Source organism: Callospermophilus lateralis, chromosome 14 (assembly GCF_048772815.1).
Source record: "Callospermophilus lateralis isolate mCalLat2 chromosome 14, mCalLat2.hap1, whole genome shotgun sequence".
Lineage (NCBI taxonomy): Eukaryota > Metazoa > Chordata > Mammalia > Rodentia > Sciuridae > Callospermophilus > Callospermophilus lateralis.
In genome coordinates, this window is record NC_135318.1 from 14,307,872 (window position 1) to 14,326,689 (window position 18,818).

Genomic DNA, 18,818 nt, shown 5'->3' on the forward strand with positions numbered 1-18,818 from the left:
TGCATAGCTATTGATTATGAAACTTAGGCATTTACAGCTTTCCCTTCTAACTCTTATAGTATACTTACATGTAATTTTGAATAAATTAATTCTCATTGTCCACATTACTTTTACTATTAGTAGCTAATAATTGTGTTTACTTTTAATACCATGATTGTTTTCTACAATAAATGTTGACTTTAAAATAGTTATAGATTTGCAATAAAGTTGCAAAGATAATACAAAGTTCCCATATACCCCTCATCCATTTCCCTATTTACATTTTACATTGCCATAGCACATTTGTCACAATGAAGAAACCAATATTACTATTACAACTAACTAAACTTCACACTTTGAGTTTCTAGCTTTTCCCTAATGTCCTTTTTCTATCCCAGAATCCCATTTTAGACACATTATATTTAGATAACGTGTCTCCATGGACTCCTTTGGGCTGTGACAGTTTCTCAGTCTTTCTCTATTTTCAATAACCTTGGCAATATAGAGGAGTACTGCTCTGGTATTTTGTAAAGTGCCCCTCAATCATGGGGTTGTTGGTTTTTAGGAAGATCAACAGAGACGTAACACGATCTTGATTCGTCCTATTAGGAGGTACGTGGTATCCACATGACATCACTGTTGATGTGGTGTTCATGGGGATTTCCCACTGTTAAGCTACTTTCTCTTTCCTCTCTCCATCCTCTATTCTTTGGAAGTGAGTCACCAAGTGCGGCCCATACTCAAGCCAAGGAACTGGGACTATGTTCTTCCTTCTGGAGGGGGAGTACATAAGTGAGATGGTATACTTCTGTAAGGAAGATCTGTTTCTTCTCTCCCATTTGTTTTTTATTAAAGTAAGTTAATTTTATCAGTATTGGCTCACAGACATTAACTTCATAATTTGGGTTATAATGAATTTGCAACATTTGTTTTATTCCTCAAATTGCTACACCTTAAGCCAAAGAGAGCTCTTCCTAGTTGTCTGCCATGTGCCTTTGACGTGGCCACATTTTTTTTGTGTTAGAGTTCTTTATTACTGTCTGGCATTGTTAAGATGCTCCAGACTTATATTTTCCTTGCTCTAGTCCTAGAATCAGTCATTTCTCTGAGGGGCTTTGCCCTTTAAATGAAATATATAAGATTATTCATAACAAATAATTTATCAGATCATATTTCAAACTTGTTTTGGATCAAATACTAAGTTTAAGATAAAATAGCGATTAAATATCAAGTTGCTCTCTCATTTTTCCCCCTCCTAATCTATTCTCTGCCCTTCTCTATTCTGCTGAGCCCTGGAAACTGATTTCTATGAACTCCATCACCTGGGCTACCTTGCCAACTGGTGCCTAGTTGGATTTGACCAGTAAAAGGCACATGAAGTAGAAAGATGGAGTATCTACTCCCCTATCTGTCTCTGCCTGGCCAGTGGTGGTAGCCAAGCCCCTGCTGGGCAGCTTCTCTTACACAGCCAAAGCTCTCATGGAATGTTACTCCCTTGCCCCTTCCAACTGGGGGCACTGGTGATGGCATCTATTTGCTAAGCACTGGGTGCCTGCTTTATCTCCCTTGCTGTCCCTTAATGCTACCCACACATCTGTAACAAGCCCTTCAATTACTCTGGTGGGTGGGCCATCTGTTTCCCACTGAGACTCTGACTCATAGGGTCATTTTACTAATTATACACAGTATACTAGAAAAGCTAGTTTTAAAGTCCTCGTGGACAACAAAAGCCTCCTTTCTGTTAGTTTCTAAAACAAAACCACTATGAATATAATGAGTTATAACAAATTATTTAGTTAAAAACACTTTATTTTACAAATGTTCTTAATACCTTATAATCGGGCCGAATGTTCGCAAAATATATAAAGGAATCAACAGTTAGTGCAATTTTCAGTCCATCTCCTTCCCAAGATAGTGCAGACAACTGCTTTCCAGGAAGTTTCAAAGTGCCCAAATGCTGGGGGGGAAAAAGTATTCAATCTAAAGTATCACAATGAACAAATTACCATTGAACATTTCATGGAGATCAAAAGTGGTATGAAGACTCTCTTGTGAAAGTTTATCACTAATTTTAAGATCATTTTCCTTGCATTTTAATTACAAAAAAACATGAGTATGATTGGAGATATTTACAGGCTATATCCAAAGAATGTTAACAAATGTCATCAAATCTACCATGCCATAGATTAAAATATACATCTTTACTTTTATGTAAAACTAAGAAAAAACATGCTAATTAAAATATGATCACTTTGATTACATGATGTGTGCCAATTTTTTCTGTGTTCTCAGGATTGAACCCAGAGGCATTTGTTTACTGCTGAGCTACACCCCCCAATCCTTTTAATTTTCTTATTTTGAGACAGAGTCTTGAACTAAGTCGTGAAAACTGCTCTTGAACTTGATATCCTCCTGCCTCAGCCTCCTGAGTTTACAAGCACGTGTCATCACACCTGGCCAATGGATCCAAATTTTAGACTTGTAAAAAGCATACTTTTTAGAGTCCATGAAAGTTTATATTAGTAACTTCAATACTGAAGTCCTACCTTTCTCTTTCCTCCCCAACAAACAACCAATCACCAAGACCCATTGCCTTTGCTCCTTTCAATGGTCACAAAGAAACAATTGTGGAGAAAACTATGGGAATAGCCTCCCTTTCATCTCTTTCCTTATTTCTACCCTCTTTCCCCCAGATTCTCTCTCTACTCTGCTATTATAATTATCTTTCTGGAACAAAACTCTAATCATAACCTTCCCTGCTTTAAAAACATAATAATACTTTTTAAAAATCAATAGCTCCCCATTGGTCATAATTCTTGAGCATGGAATACAATACCTTTTTCCCATCTGCCCCAAAAGTACCTTCCTTGCTGAATGCCCTACCATACAGCCATAGTTAAGTGTGCCAACTTGTGAGAGAACTACTCTGCCACCATACCTTAGGCCCGTATTGCAGCTCTTCTGCCTGAAATCCTCCTCTTCTTTCCCCATGCCTCCTTATCCTTACTATTCCTTGTCCTCCTGGAGAATCCCTCTTCATCCTTCAAATATAACTCAAATAGTGCTTCCTCAATGAGCCTTGCCTTCTTCTCTCCATGGTTCCAGGGAATGCAACAGTAAGTTCCTCAAGAGCACTCACTTCATGGTCAAATTAGTTTGTTCATATACTAACATTTGATGAGTGACTCAATAAGCAAGTCAATGAACACAGCCCTTTTAATCTATGGTTCTCATTTGACAGGCCAGTATAATCCCCCAAATTTAAATTAATTGCACTGGCATCCCTTATTCTGAAGCAGATGTATCTAAAGTCAAATTTCATGTTGCTTACGGTCTGAATGTTTGTCCCTTCCAAAATTTATGTTGAAATTTGACCTGGAAACAGTACTAAATGGGGAGGCTTTTAAGAGCTGACTAGGAATAATGCCACTGGAAAAGGGTGATTCGGCCCCTATTGTCTCTTTCTTGCCCTTCCTCTTTCCTGTCCTACCCTCCTCCATGTGATGACACAATAAGAAGGCCCTCACCAGATGCTGCAGCTTGATATGGGACTTCTCAGCCTCTAAATCTGTGAGCAAATAAACTTCTGTTCACTATAAAATGTCATAACAATCTAAGACAAATGTACTGAACCCCATTTTGCCAAGGAAACCAATGGAAACAAAAAACTCAAGTTTTAACCTAGAAGGGTCCATCTTGCTGCCTACATGAAACCAAAAGAGAACTGAAAGTTTTTATGATCATACACTTGATATTGACCCATTCACAGAGAGAGAATAAAGCCATCTCCTAAATGTGCAAACCAATCAGGTGTTAGCCGCAGCAAGGGCAGAAACCAGATTTAGTAAGCATTGGTTATGTGCCAAGCACTGGCTATGTGCCAAGCCCCAGCTAGGTACTTCCTCATTATTATCTTCTTTCATCTTTATGATAGTACCAGGAGGTATTACCCTTCATTCACAAAACAAGTAAACTGGACTTCGATGATTAACTAACTTAATACAAACTACACTGTGGAAATGGGATTCAAAGCCAGTTCAACCTGACCTCAACCACATTATCCCAAGACTACAGTGCACAGCTAAGACCACAGTGCAAAACTCAGTGAGCCCTAACCTTCAGACTTGAAGCAGACTCTTCTCTGAGGTTTCTTTAAGTTTGAACCTTAGAGATCCTCTTTCCAAGTATCTTCCCAATTTTAACAATAAAATAGATCCAAAGATAAATCCCCCATATGTTCACTCATCCCAAAAATATCAAGTTACTAATATGCCCTGAAGAGCTACAACTGATACTGTTAAGTACAGCTGAACCAAAACCTTCTTATAGTTTTCAGGATATGCTTAACATACTGTTTTGCAAGATAAAATATATAGACCCTAGGACCCATGTTTTTCTACCTGGAAAAGGCTGAAGTAAAGGGGGAAAAAAAACAGATAAAATAACATAATGTTAAATCAATGGGGACCCACAAAAATAATCAACAAATATGAGTGAAGATTATAAGCATAGAAATTATTAGAATTCAGATTTTTATTTAGGTACCTTAAAAACTCTTGATTTTGTTTTTGTTCTTTGTTTTAGTTTTTACATCTACCAGAAATACTGCTAGCCAACAACACACAGAGAGTGCCTCCTCTCTGCAATACATTCACTGGTAACTCTGAGGTACTGATTGAAAAGCACCAGATAATACCATTTATTACCCTTACAGAAAAGTTCAAAATACATAAAAGTATTAATATTAAAATACAAAAACAATTAGTATGAACTTTTTTACCGCAATCTATAAATTATTGCAATCTATGGTGAATTTACAAAAACTAACAAGGTATCCAAAAGGACAAAAATAGAGTATAAGGTTGCCAAATAAGACAGGCAAATATATATTAAGCTCTCATTTTCTAAATTCACAATACATTAATTATCTTTTTTTTAAATATTTACTTTTTTTAGTTAGAGGTGGACACAATATCTTTATTTTTATGTGGTGCTGAGGATCAAACCCAGCGCCTCACGCATGCTAGGCAAGCACTCTATCTCTGAGCAACAACCCCAGCCCAATACATAAATTATCTTACCTGAATGTTCAATGCTACTTCAGAAAATTATCTTTAGAATTTAATTCATTTATAATATCATTGAAAGTAATAATATATGCCTATATTTTAATGTAGCATCATTTAAGAGTGATTGTTCTTGGGGCTGGGGCTGGGGCTCAGTGGTTGAGCGCTCACCTAGCATATGCAAGGCATTGGGTTCAATTCTCAGCACCACATAAAATAAATAAATAAAGGTATTGTGTCCGATTACAACTAAATATATATATATGTTTTTAAAAAAAGATTGACTGTTCTTGTATAATCTGGAGATTAATGCTCTGTCTGAGGTATGAGTGATAAAGATTTTTTCCCATTCTGTAGAAATGCTGTTCACATTCTTGATTGTTTCCTTTGCTGTGAAGAAGCTTTTCAGTTTGATACTATCCCATTTATAGATTTCTGATTTTATTTCTTGTGCTTTAGGAGTCTTATTGAGGAAATTGGTTCCTAAGCCAACATGATGGAGAGTTGGGCCTACTTTTTCTTCTAGTAAGCACAGGATCTCTGATCTAATGCCTAGGTCCTTGATCCCACTTTGAATTGAGTTTTGTGCAGGGTGAGAGATAGGCATTCAGTTTCAATCTATTAAACATGGATTTCCAGTTTTCCCAGCACCAGCTATCTTTTCTCCAATGTATGTGTACAGCACCTTTGTCTAGGATGAGATAAATGTATCTATATGGATGTGTACCATCTATACACCACTCAGACAGAACACTAAAATCCATTTATACAAAGAACTCAAAAAACTTAACACCAGAAAAACAAATAATCCAGTCAATAAATGGGCAAAGAAACTGAACAAGCACCTCACAAAAGAAGAAACACAAATGGTCAAAAAATATATGAAAAAATGTTCAATACCACTAGCAATTAAAGAAATGTAAATTAAAACTACACTGAGATTCCATCTTACTCCAGTCAGAATGGCAATTATAAAAAATACAAGTACAAAAAAATGTTAGCAAAAATGTGGGTAAAGGGGCTGGGGTTGTGGCTCAGCAGTAGAGCGCTCATCTAGCACATGCAAGACTCTGGGTACAATCCTCAGCACCACAATAAAAATAAATAAAGGTATTGTGTCCAACTACAACTAAAAAAGTATTAAAAAAAAAAAAAAAAAAAAGAATGTGGGTAAAAAAGTACACTCATACATTGCTGGTAGGATTGCAATTTGGTGCAACCACTATGGAAAGCAGTATGGAGATTCCTCAGAAAACCCAGAATGGAATCATCATTTGACCCAGTTTTCCCACTCCTCAGTCTATACCCAAAGGACTTAAAATCAGCATACTACATGACACAGCCACATCAATGTTTATAGCAGCTCAATTCATAATAGCTAAGCTATGGAACCAATCTAGGTGCCCTTCAGCAGATGAATGGAAAAAGAAATTGTGGTACATATACACAATTAAATATTACTCAGCCATAAAGGAGAATGGAATGATAGCATTTGCTGGTAAATGGATGGTACTGGAAAATATCATGCTAAGTGAAATAAGGCAACCCCAAAAAACCAAAGGCCAAATGGTCTCTCTGATATGTGGATACTAACCCAAAACAAGGGAGAGTGGGGAGGGAAAGAATAGAAATCCATTGGATTAGACAAAGGGGAATGAAGTAAAGGGAGTGGGGATGGGAAATAGGAAAGACAGTAGAATTAACTGGACATAACTTTCCTAGCCTGCACTTGAATACATGACCAGGGTAACTCCCATCAGGTATAACCACAAGAATAGGATCCTAAATAGAATAAGTAATACTTCATGTATGTACAATATGCCAAAATACAGTCTACTGTCATGAATAACTAAAAAGAACTTAAAAAAAATATTGACTGTTAAGACAGGTTTTATTAAAACAATTAATCACTGTAACAAATTAAAATTATTAGAAATTTGCCAGAAGGGCAGGCAGATATGTATGTTTAATACCTAATCATATTTAAAGTATTACATTAAAAAGGAAAAAAATGAACCTCAAACAGGTATATTATACTAAAATCTACTCAAAAACCAGCTGTGAAAAGAGCTATTCAGATTGTAGAGAAAATATTCTAAATAACTACTGCACAGTGATTTATATCAAACTTAAGGCTTTCTACATGTACAGATTATAAAATAAATTCCATGATAAAATAAAATGAAAACATGTAAAGTGAAGATATTAGTCAGAAATATACTTGATATATCAAGATTATTATTCAAAATGTCCTTAAAAGAAAATGTGACAAGTTTGTACCTTTCCTCCATTCTTTTTTCCCTGCTTGCCACTATACCATTAAATGAAAAGAAGATAACCAATACATTTACCTCACCAAATGGAGTATAAAACTGCACCCTGTTGACATCTTTATCCTGAGTGACTGCTTTCTGAGAGCCTGCCACGGCTAACACACTGCCAGTTTGGTTCCACTGGATACTGACCACATACATGCCAGTATCAATCAAAACTGGATCTAGTCAAAAAGGGAAGGAAAATGAAGTAACTGTGTTAGCAGCTTAGTTGAAAGGACTTGATATTAAGAACAATTTTCAAGTATGTTTTAAATTCTCCAATTAAAAAAAAAAAAACAGAAATTTTACTTACTTTGGTCATTCTCATGTTTCATTATTTGGCATCTCCCATTGTCAAAACAAATAGCAAGGCAAGGGCAATCGGGCTCCACATAGCCCTCTGTGCCATGGTACCAATGAATTCCCGCAATGCTGATTGCTCCAGTGACGTTTACCAAACATTTCAGCTTCATTTTCATCTAGATAGAATTGGCTAGATTTAATATTTACATTTTGAAACAGAGCAGTATGAATGACACCATAAATAGGATTTAAAAATCTGGATGTGAATGCAAGCTTAATCACTTACTGGTTTATCAACCCTGAACAAATCACTTATCCAACTCTATTTTCCCGGTGTGTAAAGTGAAGGTTAAAAAAAGGGGGGGAGCCAGGCATGGTGGTGCATGCCTGTAATCCCAGTGACTGGGGAGGATGAGGCAGGAGGATCATTAGTTCAAAGCCAGCCTCAGCAATGGCAAGGCACTAAGCAACTCAGTGAGACCCTGTCTCTAAATAAAATATAAAAAAAGGGCTGGGGATGTGGCCCAATGGTAGAGTGCCCCTGAGTTCAATCCCTGGTACCAAAAAAAAAATTTTTTTTTTTAAAGGAGGATGTGGGAGACTCAGATGACAAAAAGTATATGAAAGTACTTGGAAAATAGCAAAGTGTCATACAAACGATACCAATTTTATTTTCAGCTATCAGTGGATTTAAGAACTATCCCAATCCTCACTCAAAACAAAACTGCCCCATCAGTAATCAGAGACCTACCATAGCTAAATCTTGCAAAACCAAAACTTTTCTCCAGATTATGCTACCTAAGCCTCCTTTTTTTACCCTTTTTCTAAAAATTGATTTTTCTCCCCTATGGTTTAAGTTTTCCATACTTTTTACAAATAACCATTAGTTATTATTACAAAAATAACTTTGGTATCTGCATGTAAACTTTTGCTTCAAGCAGCAGAAGACATTCTCAAAACTTAAATTATACATTATTCTACTGTATCCCTCTACTTCAATGTACTAGCACCTTGTCCCATCCAACTACCAAAAAATCAAACTTAAAAGCTACACTCTAATATGTTGCATTAATTTGCCTTAAAGAAGCCAAGATTTGGTTTTTATATTTTTTTTAAGTTGGAAGATTATAAAAAAATTTAAAAGTCAAACTAAGGACTAATTAGAGGGGCTTGGTGGCACACGCCTGTAATCCCAGTGACTCTGGACACTGAGGTAGGAGGATCTTGAGTTTGAAGACAACCTCAGCAATGCAACAAGGCCCTCAGCAACTTGGTAAGATTCTGTCTCAAAATAAAAAAATAAAAAGGTCTGGGGATGTGACTCAGTAGTTAAAGCACCCCTGGGTTCAATTCCCAGCATCAATAAATAAATAAATAAAGACTAACTACATAAGCCATTATAATAAATAAATGTGTATGCATATGAATGATATATTAAAAATCATATAAAATTATATACATAAAAACAACAAATACATATGCTTACTATAAAATTTCCTTGATTATCATAAATGTGTATTTCACCATTTGCCATTCCAAAGAGTAAGATTTTACTATCTGATGACCATGCTACATGGCACAACTGTACACCCTTCAGGTCTTTTCCCCAAATACGATTGCCTAAAACAAAACATAAACATAATTATTAAAAGTTCAGATTCATGATCCTCCAACAGCTGCTTTCAACATTTTTGTTTCCCTAAAGAGTTCTCACATTCCTCTGAGCATTCATGCAGTCATTCAATTTATTTGGTCAATAAATATTTATTGAGCACTTATAGGAGCAAAATACCCAAGAGACATTTAAAATAGCAGCTGTTTCAAACTCTCCCATTTCTTCTAAACTGATGCGGGTTTTCACTCCCAATTAACAGATGAGCCCATCTTCTACTTTGGAAAAGAAATAAAAGCTCTCAAAAAAGAAATTCAGGACATTTAGAACATAACTAAATCCACACTTATCCACTCTGCTTAGCTCCCTGATACAAAGGAAGAGGTATCTCCCAACCAGACCTCTGTCTAAGGTTAATCCTTCCACCTAATCTATGATCTAATCCATACCATCTTTGCAAAAATCTCCCTTGGTAAATTATTCTCATTTTCTTTTTCTCATTAAACTTATCTTTCTAGGCTCTTTCTAATAAACAAATATATGCATATCTTCTAAATCATCACCTCAAATAAAAAACAAACAAAACAAAAAAAAAAAACACTTTCCTCAACTCTAAGCTCTCCATCTCGCTACCATTCTATTTTTACCATTCTCTCCCAACCAAACTTCAATAAGTTTTGAGGCTGACCTCAAACTTGCAATACTCCTGCCTCAGCGGCCTGAGTTGGTGGAACTATGGGAAAAAGCCACTGTACCCAGCTTACATTCTTAGTTTCTAAAACCATAGCTATTGCTCTATAAAGTTCTCAGAAATATTCACTGACTACAACATATATACACACACACACACACACACACACACACACACACACACACACATATACACACACAGATGTGAAAATGACTTTAAAATGTTATTTCTCTATCAACAATTTCATTCACATTAATTCAAAGGTGCTGACTTACAGAAGACCCAGTTTCATCTACATACTAGAATCTGAAAGACATAGGTTTTAAGGTTATAAAATACAACTAACAATGATATACTATCTTCTACTGAAAATACCATATATTATTATGATTTTATATACTTTTTGAAAATAAAATCTATGCATTTATATAGTCTAACCAATATAAAGATGAATTATATGATGGACATATTTAAAATAATGCTGAAAAATTAATTCATTTTTTCAGTGCCACTGTAGGAAATCAAAAAAGAATAGATTGTTTTCTCATGTAGACTTAATAAATGGTTAGGACCAAAAGGTGCTTCTTAGATTTCAGCAAAATGTATAGCGACTATTTTCTCTTTTTATGTCTATTTTTCAATCAGAATGCTAACAATTAACTTAAATCTCTAAAGATAAAAAAGTAAGCTAAATGTTGATCTTAGTCCTATATCCAATAAATGCAATTACCATCCACTGAACCCACTATCACAGCCCCATCTTCATACACAATGCAGATCTTCTGTCCATCAGCATTCCAACTCATACTTCGAACCACTGATTTATTCCGATTGTTGATCATTTCCTCATACCAAGAGCCTGATTTCACAAATTAAAAAATTACAAGTCAAAACTTTCACATCTATTAAATGGTACTTAAGAGTTGACAACACTTCATAAAGTACCCTGTGCAATAAATAATTGCAAAGTTTTATACAACCTGAGATATTAAACTAGAAAACCTTCAAATCAACATAAACAAAAGAAAAAATTAACATAGGCCTTGACTAATAATCTTTTCAAAGACTATCATAGAAAACACAACAAATGCCCAGCTCTTTTCTTTTTACTTTTTCTCTTTTTCTTGCTTGCTTCTTGTCAATTAAAAAAGAAAATTTCATTTGCTTTTGCAGGGCCAAAACAAGTTATTTTTCTGAAGGCCTAACTTTTCCCACTTGAAACCTTATCTTTTCAGATAATAGCTAAGCAGGGGGGAAAACAGAATAACAACAACCTTATATATATGCATAAACTCTCTGATGACTAGTTTAAGCATATGAGGTAAAAGCGCATTAAGTAAAACTCTTTAAAATATTCTTAAGCAATTCATGTTACATCAGTGGTACATTACATATGCCATCACTAATGCTGAAGAACAAAAACATTTGAGCTACACAGAGTTGGAGAGAGATGTGATTTCTTTCATAGTATAACCCAATTAGAAGCAAAAGAACAGGGAATGTTGTCTTATTTTTGTGTTTTTTAAAAACTTTACCACTTTCTGGCCTAGGGAACTCTGGCCATCAACCAAGCAAATGTCATGTGATTTGAAATAACTGGTCAGAGCAGGGTATTAATAGAATTAGGATTGAAGCCCAGAGAAAATTTATCTTGGAAACAAAGTTCACTCCCATCTACTTTACTTTCTACCCCACTCCACTTTTCAAATACACATACTTTAAAAATAATATTCAAGCACTACCACATATTTTTTAATTATAGGTTTGTAAACAATATACCCTGAACCTTTTGAAAACAACACACATGTACCTTTCCCTTTAGAAGACAATAGCTACAGGCTTCAAGAGAACATGTATCATGAGTTGCTTTTCTAGTAATAATGATGCACCTAAACTAATCCTTCTCTTTCCCTCTCTACCTTACTCTTATAGATAAGAGGCAAAAATTGTAGGTCAGTAGCCAGAGCCAAGATAAAATCTTCATCCATGAAAGAAAAGGAAGCTGACTGGTCCAATATAGGAAGTGAATTACTATTGCTGCTGAATTCTTCATAAATGTGCTTTCTTCTAGTGTACTAACTTCAACCACCAGCCACATAGGACCTAATTCTTGTTGGAAATCTGCAGGGGTTAGAGGAAGGAGAAGAAGAGCTATCTAAGAGTAGAAACTATTTTACCAAGTTAATAAGTTCACTTTGGAGTCACTTAATTTGCTTTCTTAATGCAAAGTTACAGCTCAAAGGAAATAAAATAAAAAGTAAGCTACAATAAATCCAGAAATATCATCACTATGCAGTCAGCTCTTCTGGTTACCAGGGGTCTATTTTAGAGATGTTATTTCTCCATCCAAACACTGTGATCCAGACTCCAATTTGTGAAAGATTAAAGCAGCTCTCCTAATGTACCTTTATATAACATCCAGACAATGATAAGCCCATTTTGATCACTGGTGGTCAATTTCTGATACTGTTCATTCCATGTTACAACTTGAACAGAACCTAGAACATTGGAAAATAAATTAGACACTTAAAAATGGCTACAATTCAAATTTGTACCTTTATATAAGCAAACATCAAGAACATGCTAAAATCAAGACTTCCTATGCAACTAACCAGTTTTTCAAATATTATGAATATCAAAAATATTCATAGAATATAATTACTGAGATCACTAATTTCCTACAACACTGCTTAATACTCTCACATCCATCCCTATTTCATGTCTGCAAAGGCACACTTCATGGAAAGCTGCCAGTAAATCAGATAGTGGAAACAAAAATAAGCATGATTTACCAAACTGGCTTGCCTCCCAAGGATAATGATGTCCAAAGGACACTAAGTTGTTCCCTTGAACTGTATGTTCATTTTTGGTTGAAAATGCCCATTATCTGTTTCCCCCTTTCCAACCTCCCGGGTTTTACATTCTATTTGTAACACACTTTAAGTGTATATTAAACCTGTGGGTGACATTAGTAATTGATTTCTTTTAATTCTTATATCTCTAAATACTTTGTATGTATTTTTAAGGATACTCTCTTTCATAACTAGCTTACAAATTTAAAAAACTAACTTGATAAAATATCATTACCTAACACACTGTCCACTTTCAAATTTCAATTGTCAAGGTGTCCTTTTTTATGTTTATTTTTATTTATTATTTATTTATTTATTGCCTTATTGGGGATTAAACTCTGGCCCTCATACATGCTAAGTAAGCTTTCTTTCACTGAGTTATATTTCTAATTCATTTTATTTTACTTTGAGCCAGGGTCTTGACAATCTTCCCAGGCTATCCTTGAACTTGGGATCCTCCTGCCTTAGCTTTCCCAGTAGCTGGGACCACAGCATGCACCACTGTACCCAGTTGTAATGTTCTTTATAGATACTTGTTTTTTCTCATTCCAGGATCCCATTTAGGATCATATTGTGCATTCAGTTGTTACATCTTTAGTATCCTTTAATCTGTAATTATCAAACAATCTTTAAAAGGAAAATAATATTTATGTACTATATATACATATAGACGTACATATGTATGTCATCCACAGAGAAATAATAGTATTTTTCACATATAACACCTACTTTTTTCAGGTTTATGGAAGAATGAATGACTCTGGACAATATTAATTATGACTCCATAAAAATAATATCATAATTATTTAAAATGTTGACATTTCTACATTAAGTAGTTGGTTTCTAAATTTACATATAATAAACAAAACTGCTAGACTCACCACTATGACCTTCAAGAGTCTGATTCATAGAAAGATTACTAGGGGCAGCAAGACCCTTCAATTTTGCATCATCTAAAAAAAAAAACAAAACAAAGAAAACTACCATGAACAATGAATAAAAGGAGAAACAACAATGGGAATTTTGATGAAGGGGATGTTAAAGAGAGGTAGGTCTAGGTTTCCAGCTTGAGCAAACGAGTGAATTTAACATACAAGTTGAAACAGAACTGAAAAAAGATTTGAGAGATCAAGAGTTCCATTTTGGACATAGTAAATACAAAATGCCTATGAAAGATTCCAGTGGAGATGCCCAAATCTGAAAATTCAGGACTGTTCTGGAGATGTAAATGAGGGATCATCACCCTACAGATAGCATTTATGGTCATGGGAATAAAATAACAAACCTAGAGAGCAAATTACAGAGAGGCCACACACAAGTCCTCAGGAATTTCAATTGTTAGAAAAGAAGAATCTAGCAAAATGACCAAGGACTGTTCAGTCATCAGACAGGAAGGTAGAGTGGGAATATATTTAAATATGTTTAAATAAGACAAAATTCAAAATGTTTGACTTCTTCTGTATTGAAAAATGGGTTTCAAAAAAAAAAAAAAAAAGAAAAGAAATGGTCAAACACATAGTGAGAAAGAACAGCATAGACCTTGTCTCAGAAAAACAGAAACTAACACTTTCAATGTTGAACAAAATACATTCATTTCTTTTTTTTTTTATTGGTTGTTCAAAACATTACAAAGCTCATGACATATCATCTTTCATACATTTGACTCAAGTGGGTTATGAACTCCCATTTTTACCCCAAATACAACATTCATTTCTTAATGTAACTAAAACTTTTACATATTTTAGACAAAATAAGTTGTATATATATATATAATATATATATATTATATATATACATCCATACACATTTAAAAAACATACCAGAGATATTTTTCTTTTAACACAGTTAAAAGATTAAACTACAAAACATCAGAAGCCAAACTTTGATACTTAAATATCTATCTTCCAATCTGTCTTTTATTTCACATAATTAGTGTAGCACATCAAAACAATTATTCTATTCTTTGCTTAGGATGCTCATGAGCCCTTTGTGTAGTGTTACTTATAGGCTGTGTGACCTTGGGTAAGTTATTAAATGATTATAGCCCCAGTTTTCTCACCTGGAATACCCACCTTTCAAGACTATTGTAAAGCCAAATGAGACAGCACAGGTTAACCATCCAATACATGGGAAATATTTAATAAACACTGTTCAAAGGGTAGTCGGAGCATTAGCAATACCAGCATCACTACAGATGCAAATTCTCAGGCCCTGTCCCAGATCTACTCTGGGAATGGATCCCAGAAATCCATTTTAACAACCTCTTCTGGTGATTCTTATGCCTGACAAATTTTGAGAGGTCATGCTATAAAGGAACCCAAAATGTAATATAGTTTACCTCATTTGACAAAATAATGAACTAAAGTCCAAAGATATTCAGCAACTTGCTGAAAGTCATTCAGTAATCTTGTGGCAGAATTGATTTCAATGTCAATCTCTTTATCTAGATCTCCAACCTAGATAGGGATTACCTAGATCCCTAATATAGAGTAATAGTATGGAAGTTAAATAAGAATAAAATTGTTCACTGTGATTCCAGAGAACTATAAAAAGAAAGAAAGAAAGCTACAAAGATAAGAGATCTATTAATAAAAGGGTAACATATTCTATTTTCTGTTTGGGGGCACTAGTTGTATAATCACAATACATCTGATAAGGAAAAAAAAGATGATATGGACCTGTAAAAAAATTGCCAAAATGTGAGATTTTGAAATGTTGATAGGCATGATTTTTATTAGACTCCTAATAACAGAGGGCAATAATTGGACCTGGCACAAGACAACATAGTGACTTGGTTTCATCTTTCATTCATTTTCATTTCTCATCAATAATTTCAGCAAAAGCTGAATGTTCACATTTGACATTCTCTGAACTTTTCTCTAGAAAAATGTCACAAGATGTTTAGGGGTTTTTGTTTTTAAAAGAATTAGAATTTCATATTGACAAATACCAAGAGCATATGGCACTGAATCAATGACACTTTTCCTTTTACTATAATTTCAGACATGTGAGCTTGCATTCATTTACCTGTCTGTGTCTCTAATTTCAAAACTTTCAGTAATCCATCTTCACCACCACAAGCTATGAACCCTTGGTCCTTGTTCCAGGATATGCATTTTAGCTTCACATTATTGGGAATGGAAATCTGTAAAAGCAATCACAGTCACCTTAGCAACTTTTCACGAAGGAGTTGGGAAGTACGTCTACAGGAGATGAAAAATGATGAAAGTCTTTCAAGAAGAAACACGAAAGCCTTGCAAAAAAAAAAAAAAAATGAGCTGTCATGAAAATGGGCATGTTCCTCTGAAATGTCCCGTGCTCTACAATTTGATAAAGAAGGAAAGAAGTGCACACAAGACAAAGGCGAAGGCTGCGGGGAAAGCCAGGAGGTAAGTCACCTGAGGTATTTTTAAAGGGTGGATGAGGGCTGGAGGGTTATTAACCCATTCCACCGGTCTGTATTCCCTTTCCCCGCCCCCAGAACACTTAGGCTACCTTTTGTTAATTTTTTTCTCTTGCGCCATGATGATCCAAAGTCATCTGGATCACCTAGTGATCTTCCCGCTGGCTACCCAAAAGGACCCGGTCGGGGACAAGTATGGCAGAGACGCGTGAGAGGGTTTCTGGCTTGGCTAAGGGGGACCAGGGGTTCCGGGACCCGCAGAAGGTCCGGGGCCCGACCAGGCGGGCAGGTGGGCAGCGGGGCAGCAGAGCCTCGATCAGGGCCCGGTGAAGCCGCTTGGCTTAGCGGGAAGGATGCGGGAATGGCCCATGGGCTGCGGGCACTGAGGAGGAGCGGGGCGGCCCCAGGAAACTCACTTTCTTGCTCAGGTAGAAGAACATCGTGGGAACCCAGAGCGAACGGCCGCAGCGGGCAAAGCCCGCCGCTGGTCACCGGTTCTCCGTCTCCAATTCCGAGTACCAGCGGCTCTGGATGGCTCCTGTCGCCCTGGCAACCGCCGCTACCCCGGCGCATCCGGGGCGCGAAGAGACACTTCCGGTGTCGTCCTAGCCCCGGACGTCGTGCGCCTGCGCAGGCTCTGAAGACTCGCCACGCCACACCTGGCATGGCTGTGCCTCAGGTGTCCTTAGTGTCAGTTCAAACAGGAAAGGTGCCCAAACCAGTGAGGTCACCAGGATCTGGTGTTTTTTAAGCTCCACTGTCCAATCATTCATAAAAGGAAAAGTCTTTTATTGCACTTGGTATCTAGTGCCATGGGACAGGCGGCGCAGATGTGCGTTTTGAGGATTGGTTGCCCTTTGCTTTGGGGCATTGCAAGGCCCTCTGGGGCAATCTGAAAATAGGAGACTCTGTTTATTTTGTTTGGGAATTTTTAAAAGAGCTCCTTATAAAAGGAAAACTATGAATTTGGGCTCATTACAGCTACAGTTGCCATTGAGGCATAGCCTCCCTTTTTAAAATATTTGAGCTGTTTAGTGTCTTCTCCCCTGGGATAGACTTTTCTATAGATACCATTTTTGATTTATATAATCTAGCGTGTACTTTATGCAGCAGCGTTAATTTCCCCACTTGGAGTTTTTCCCCTCCTAGGCAAATAATCTTTAAATCTTTTGATCCAGGTCTGTTGTCTCACCCAGCACATACTAGAATTAGCATGCACTAATTCTAAATTCTAAATTCCTAGTGTGTTTCCAATCAAATCTGAACTCCTGCTGGGGTTGTGGCTCAGTGGTAGAGTGCTCACCTAGCATGTGTGAGGCACTGGGTTCCATCCTCAGCACCATATAAAAATAAATGAATAAAATAAAGGTATTTTAAAAATCCTGAACTCCATCTAAAATCAGATCCCTGGCTCTGGGTGTAGCTCAGTGGTAGACTGTTTACCCAGCATTCAGGAGAACCTGGGTTCCAAGTCCAGCGAGACAAAAAGAAAAACAGATCTTTCCTCAGTCCTGAAATGTCTTACTGTGGTACCCCACTCTAAGTCAATCGCTTTCTGAATCAGCTTTCCATGGGCTCCGCTTTCCATGCTATTTTAGATATCCTATGATGTTCTTATTCTCTTTAAAAGAGTCCAGTTGTGTCCAAGCCATACCAAATCAGGCCTACTGAGGAAATCTTTTCAAACTTAATTCCTGTCCCATACAGATATTTGTTCTCAAATGTTTGGCTAGATTTCCAGCATTAAACAGTAAACCAGGAGCCTATGATATAAATCAGTCATAGAGTCATAGACTCATGACACAAATCAATATTATCTAAGCTAAGGATTTTCACTCAGGTGGTCAAGACATGATACACTGAAACTAGTTTCTGTGAAGCTATTTTTCCCTCTTGAAAACTCATTTCTCTCTTTAAATAAATACTTTTCCTCCCTTGCACATGAGTTCTAATTATTCCTTCCAGTATTTCTTTGTGATATATTATGATTTGTAACCAATTCTATGTTCAGATATATTTGAAAAATATGGTAGCTCTACATCATTTCCTTTCAAATATTTTGAAAAAATGCAATAGATAATACATATATGCTGCTTTGGTATTTTTCATTTCTTTAAATTTCATATGTTAGGTTTACATCTGTAGGTTATATTTGCTTTTCAGGAATTTATATCAATGTAAACTTCATCATTATTGTACCCAAATTTTGATATTTTCTATTATCCCTCTCCCACACCATAATGATTAAAGCTTTTCTATTCAATCTGAACTTAAATTTATAGACTCAAGAATGTGAGACTGCAATAGCCAAGTTATGGAACCAGCCCAGGTATTTGTCAACAGATGAATGGATAAAGAAAATGTGATATGTATACACAGTGGAGTTTTATTCAGTCAGAAGGAAGAATGAAACTGTGCCCCACTTGCAGGAAAATGGATGGAATTTGAGAGCATTATGTTAAGTGAAATAAGCCACATTTAGAAGTGAAGGGTCATGTTATCTCTCATCTGTGGAAGCTAGAGGGGAAAAAGGGTGAGAGTGTGTCATGAAAATAGAAGGGAGACAGTAGAGGAAGGGCACCAGGGGAATGAAGGAG

General features: G+C 36.1%; 1 protein-coding gene across 2 annotated transcripts in view; it reads right to left on the bottom strand.

Annotated features, from left to right (window-relative positions):
- The window catches only part of Wdr35 (WD repeat domain 35), a 60,345-nt gene extending 43,573 nt beyond the window's left edge, over positions 1 to 16,772 (bottom strand). The window contains exons 1-9 of one of the 2 annotated variants that reach the window (XM_076832638.2): positions 16,638 to 16,772; positions 15,846 to 15,963; positions 13,700 to 13,771; positions 12,372 to 12,464; positions 10,697 to 10,825; positions 9,150 to 9,283; positions 7,674 to 7,839; positions 7,397 to 7,542; positions 1,811 to 1,936 (exon numbers count right to left, since the gene is read on the bottom strand). In XM_076832638.2, the coding sequence (XP_076688753.2) occupies positions 1,811 to 1,936; positions 7,397 to 7,542; positions 7,674 to 7,839; positions 9,150 to 9,283; positions 10,697 to 10,825; positions 12,372 to 12,464; positions 13,700 to 13,771; positions 15,846 to 15,963; positions 16,638 to 16,661 (1,008 nt within the window). In that variant the 5' untranslated portion in view covers positions 16,662 to 16,772. The remainder of the gene's footprint in view (positions 1 to 1,810; positions 1,937 to 7,396; positions 7,543 to 7,673; positions 7,840 to 9,149; positions 9,284 to 10,696; positions 10,826 to 12,371; positions 12,465 to 13,699; positions 13,772 to 15,845; positions 15,964 to 16,637) is intronic. The other variant, XM_076832639.2, reaches the window with a different exon arrangement.
- Positions 16,773 to 18,818: the final 2,046 nt, after the last annotated feature.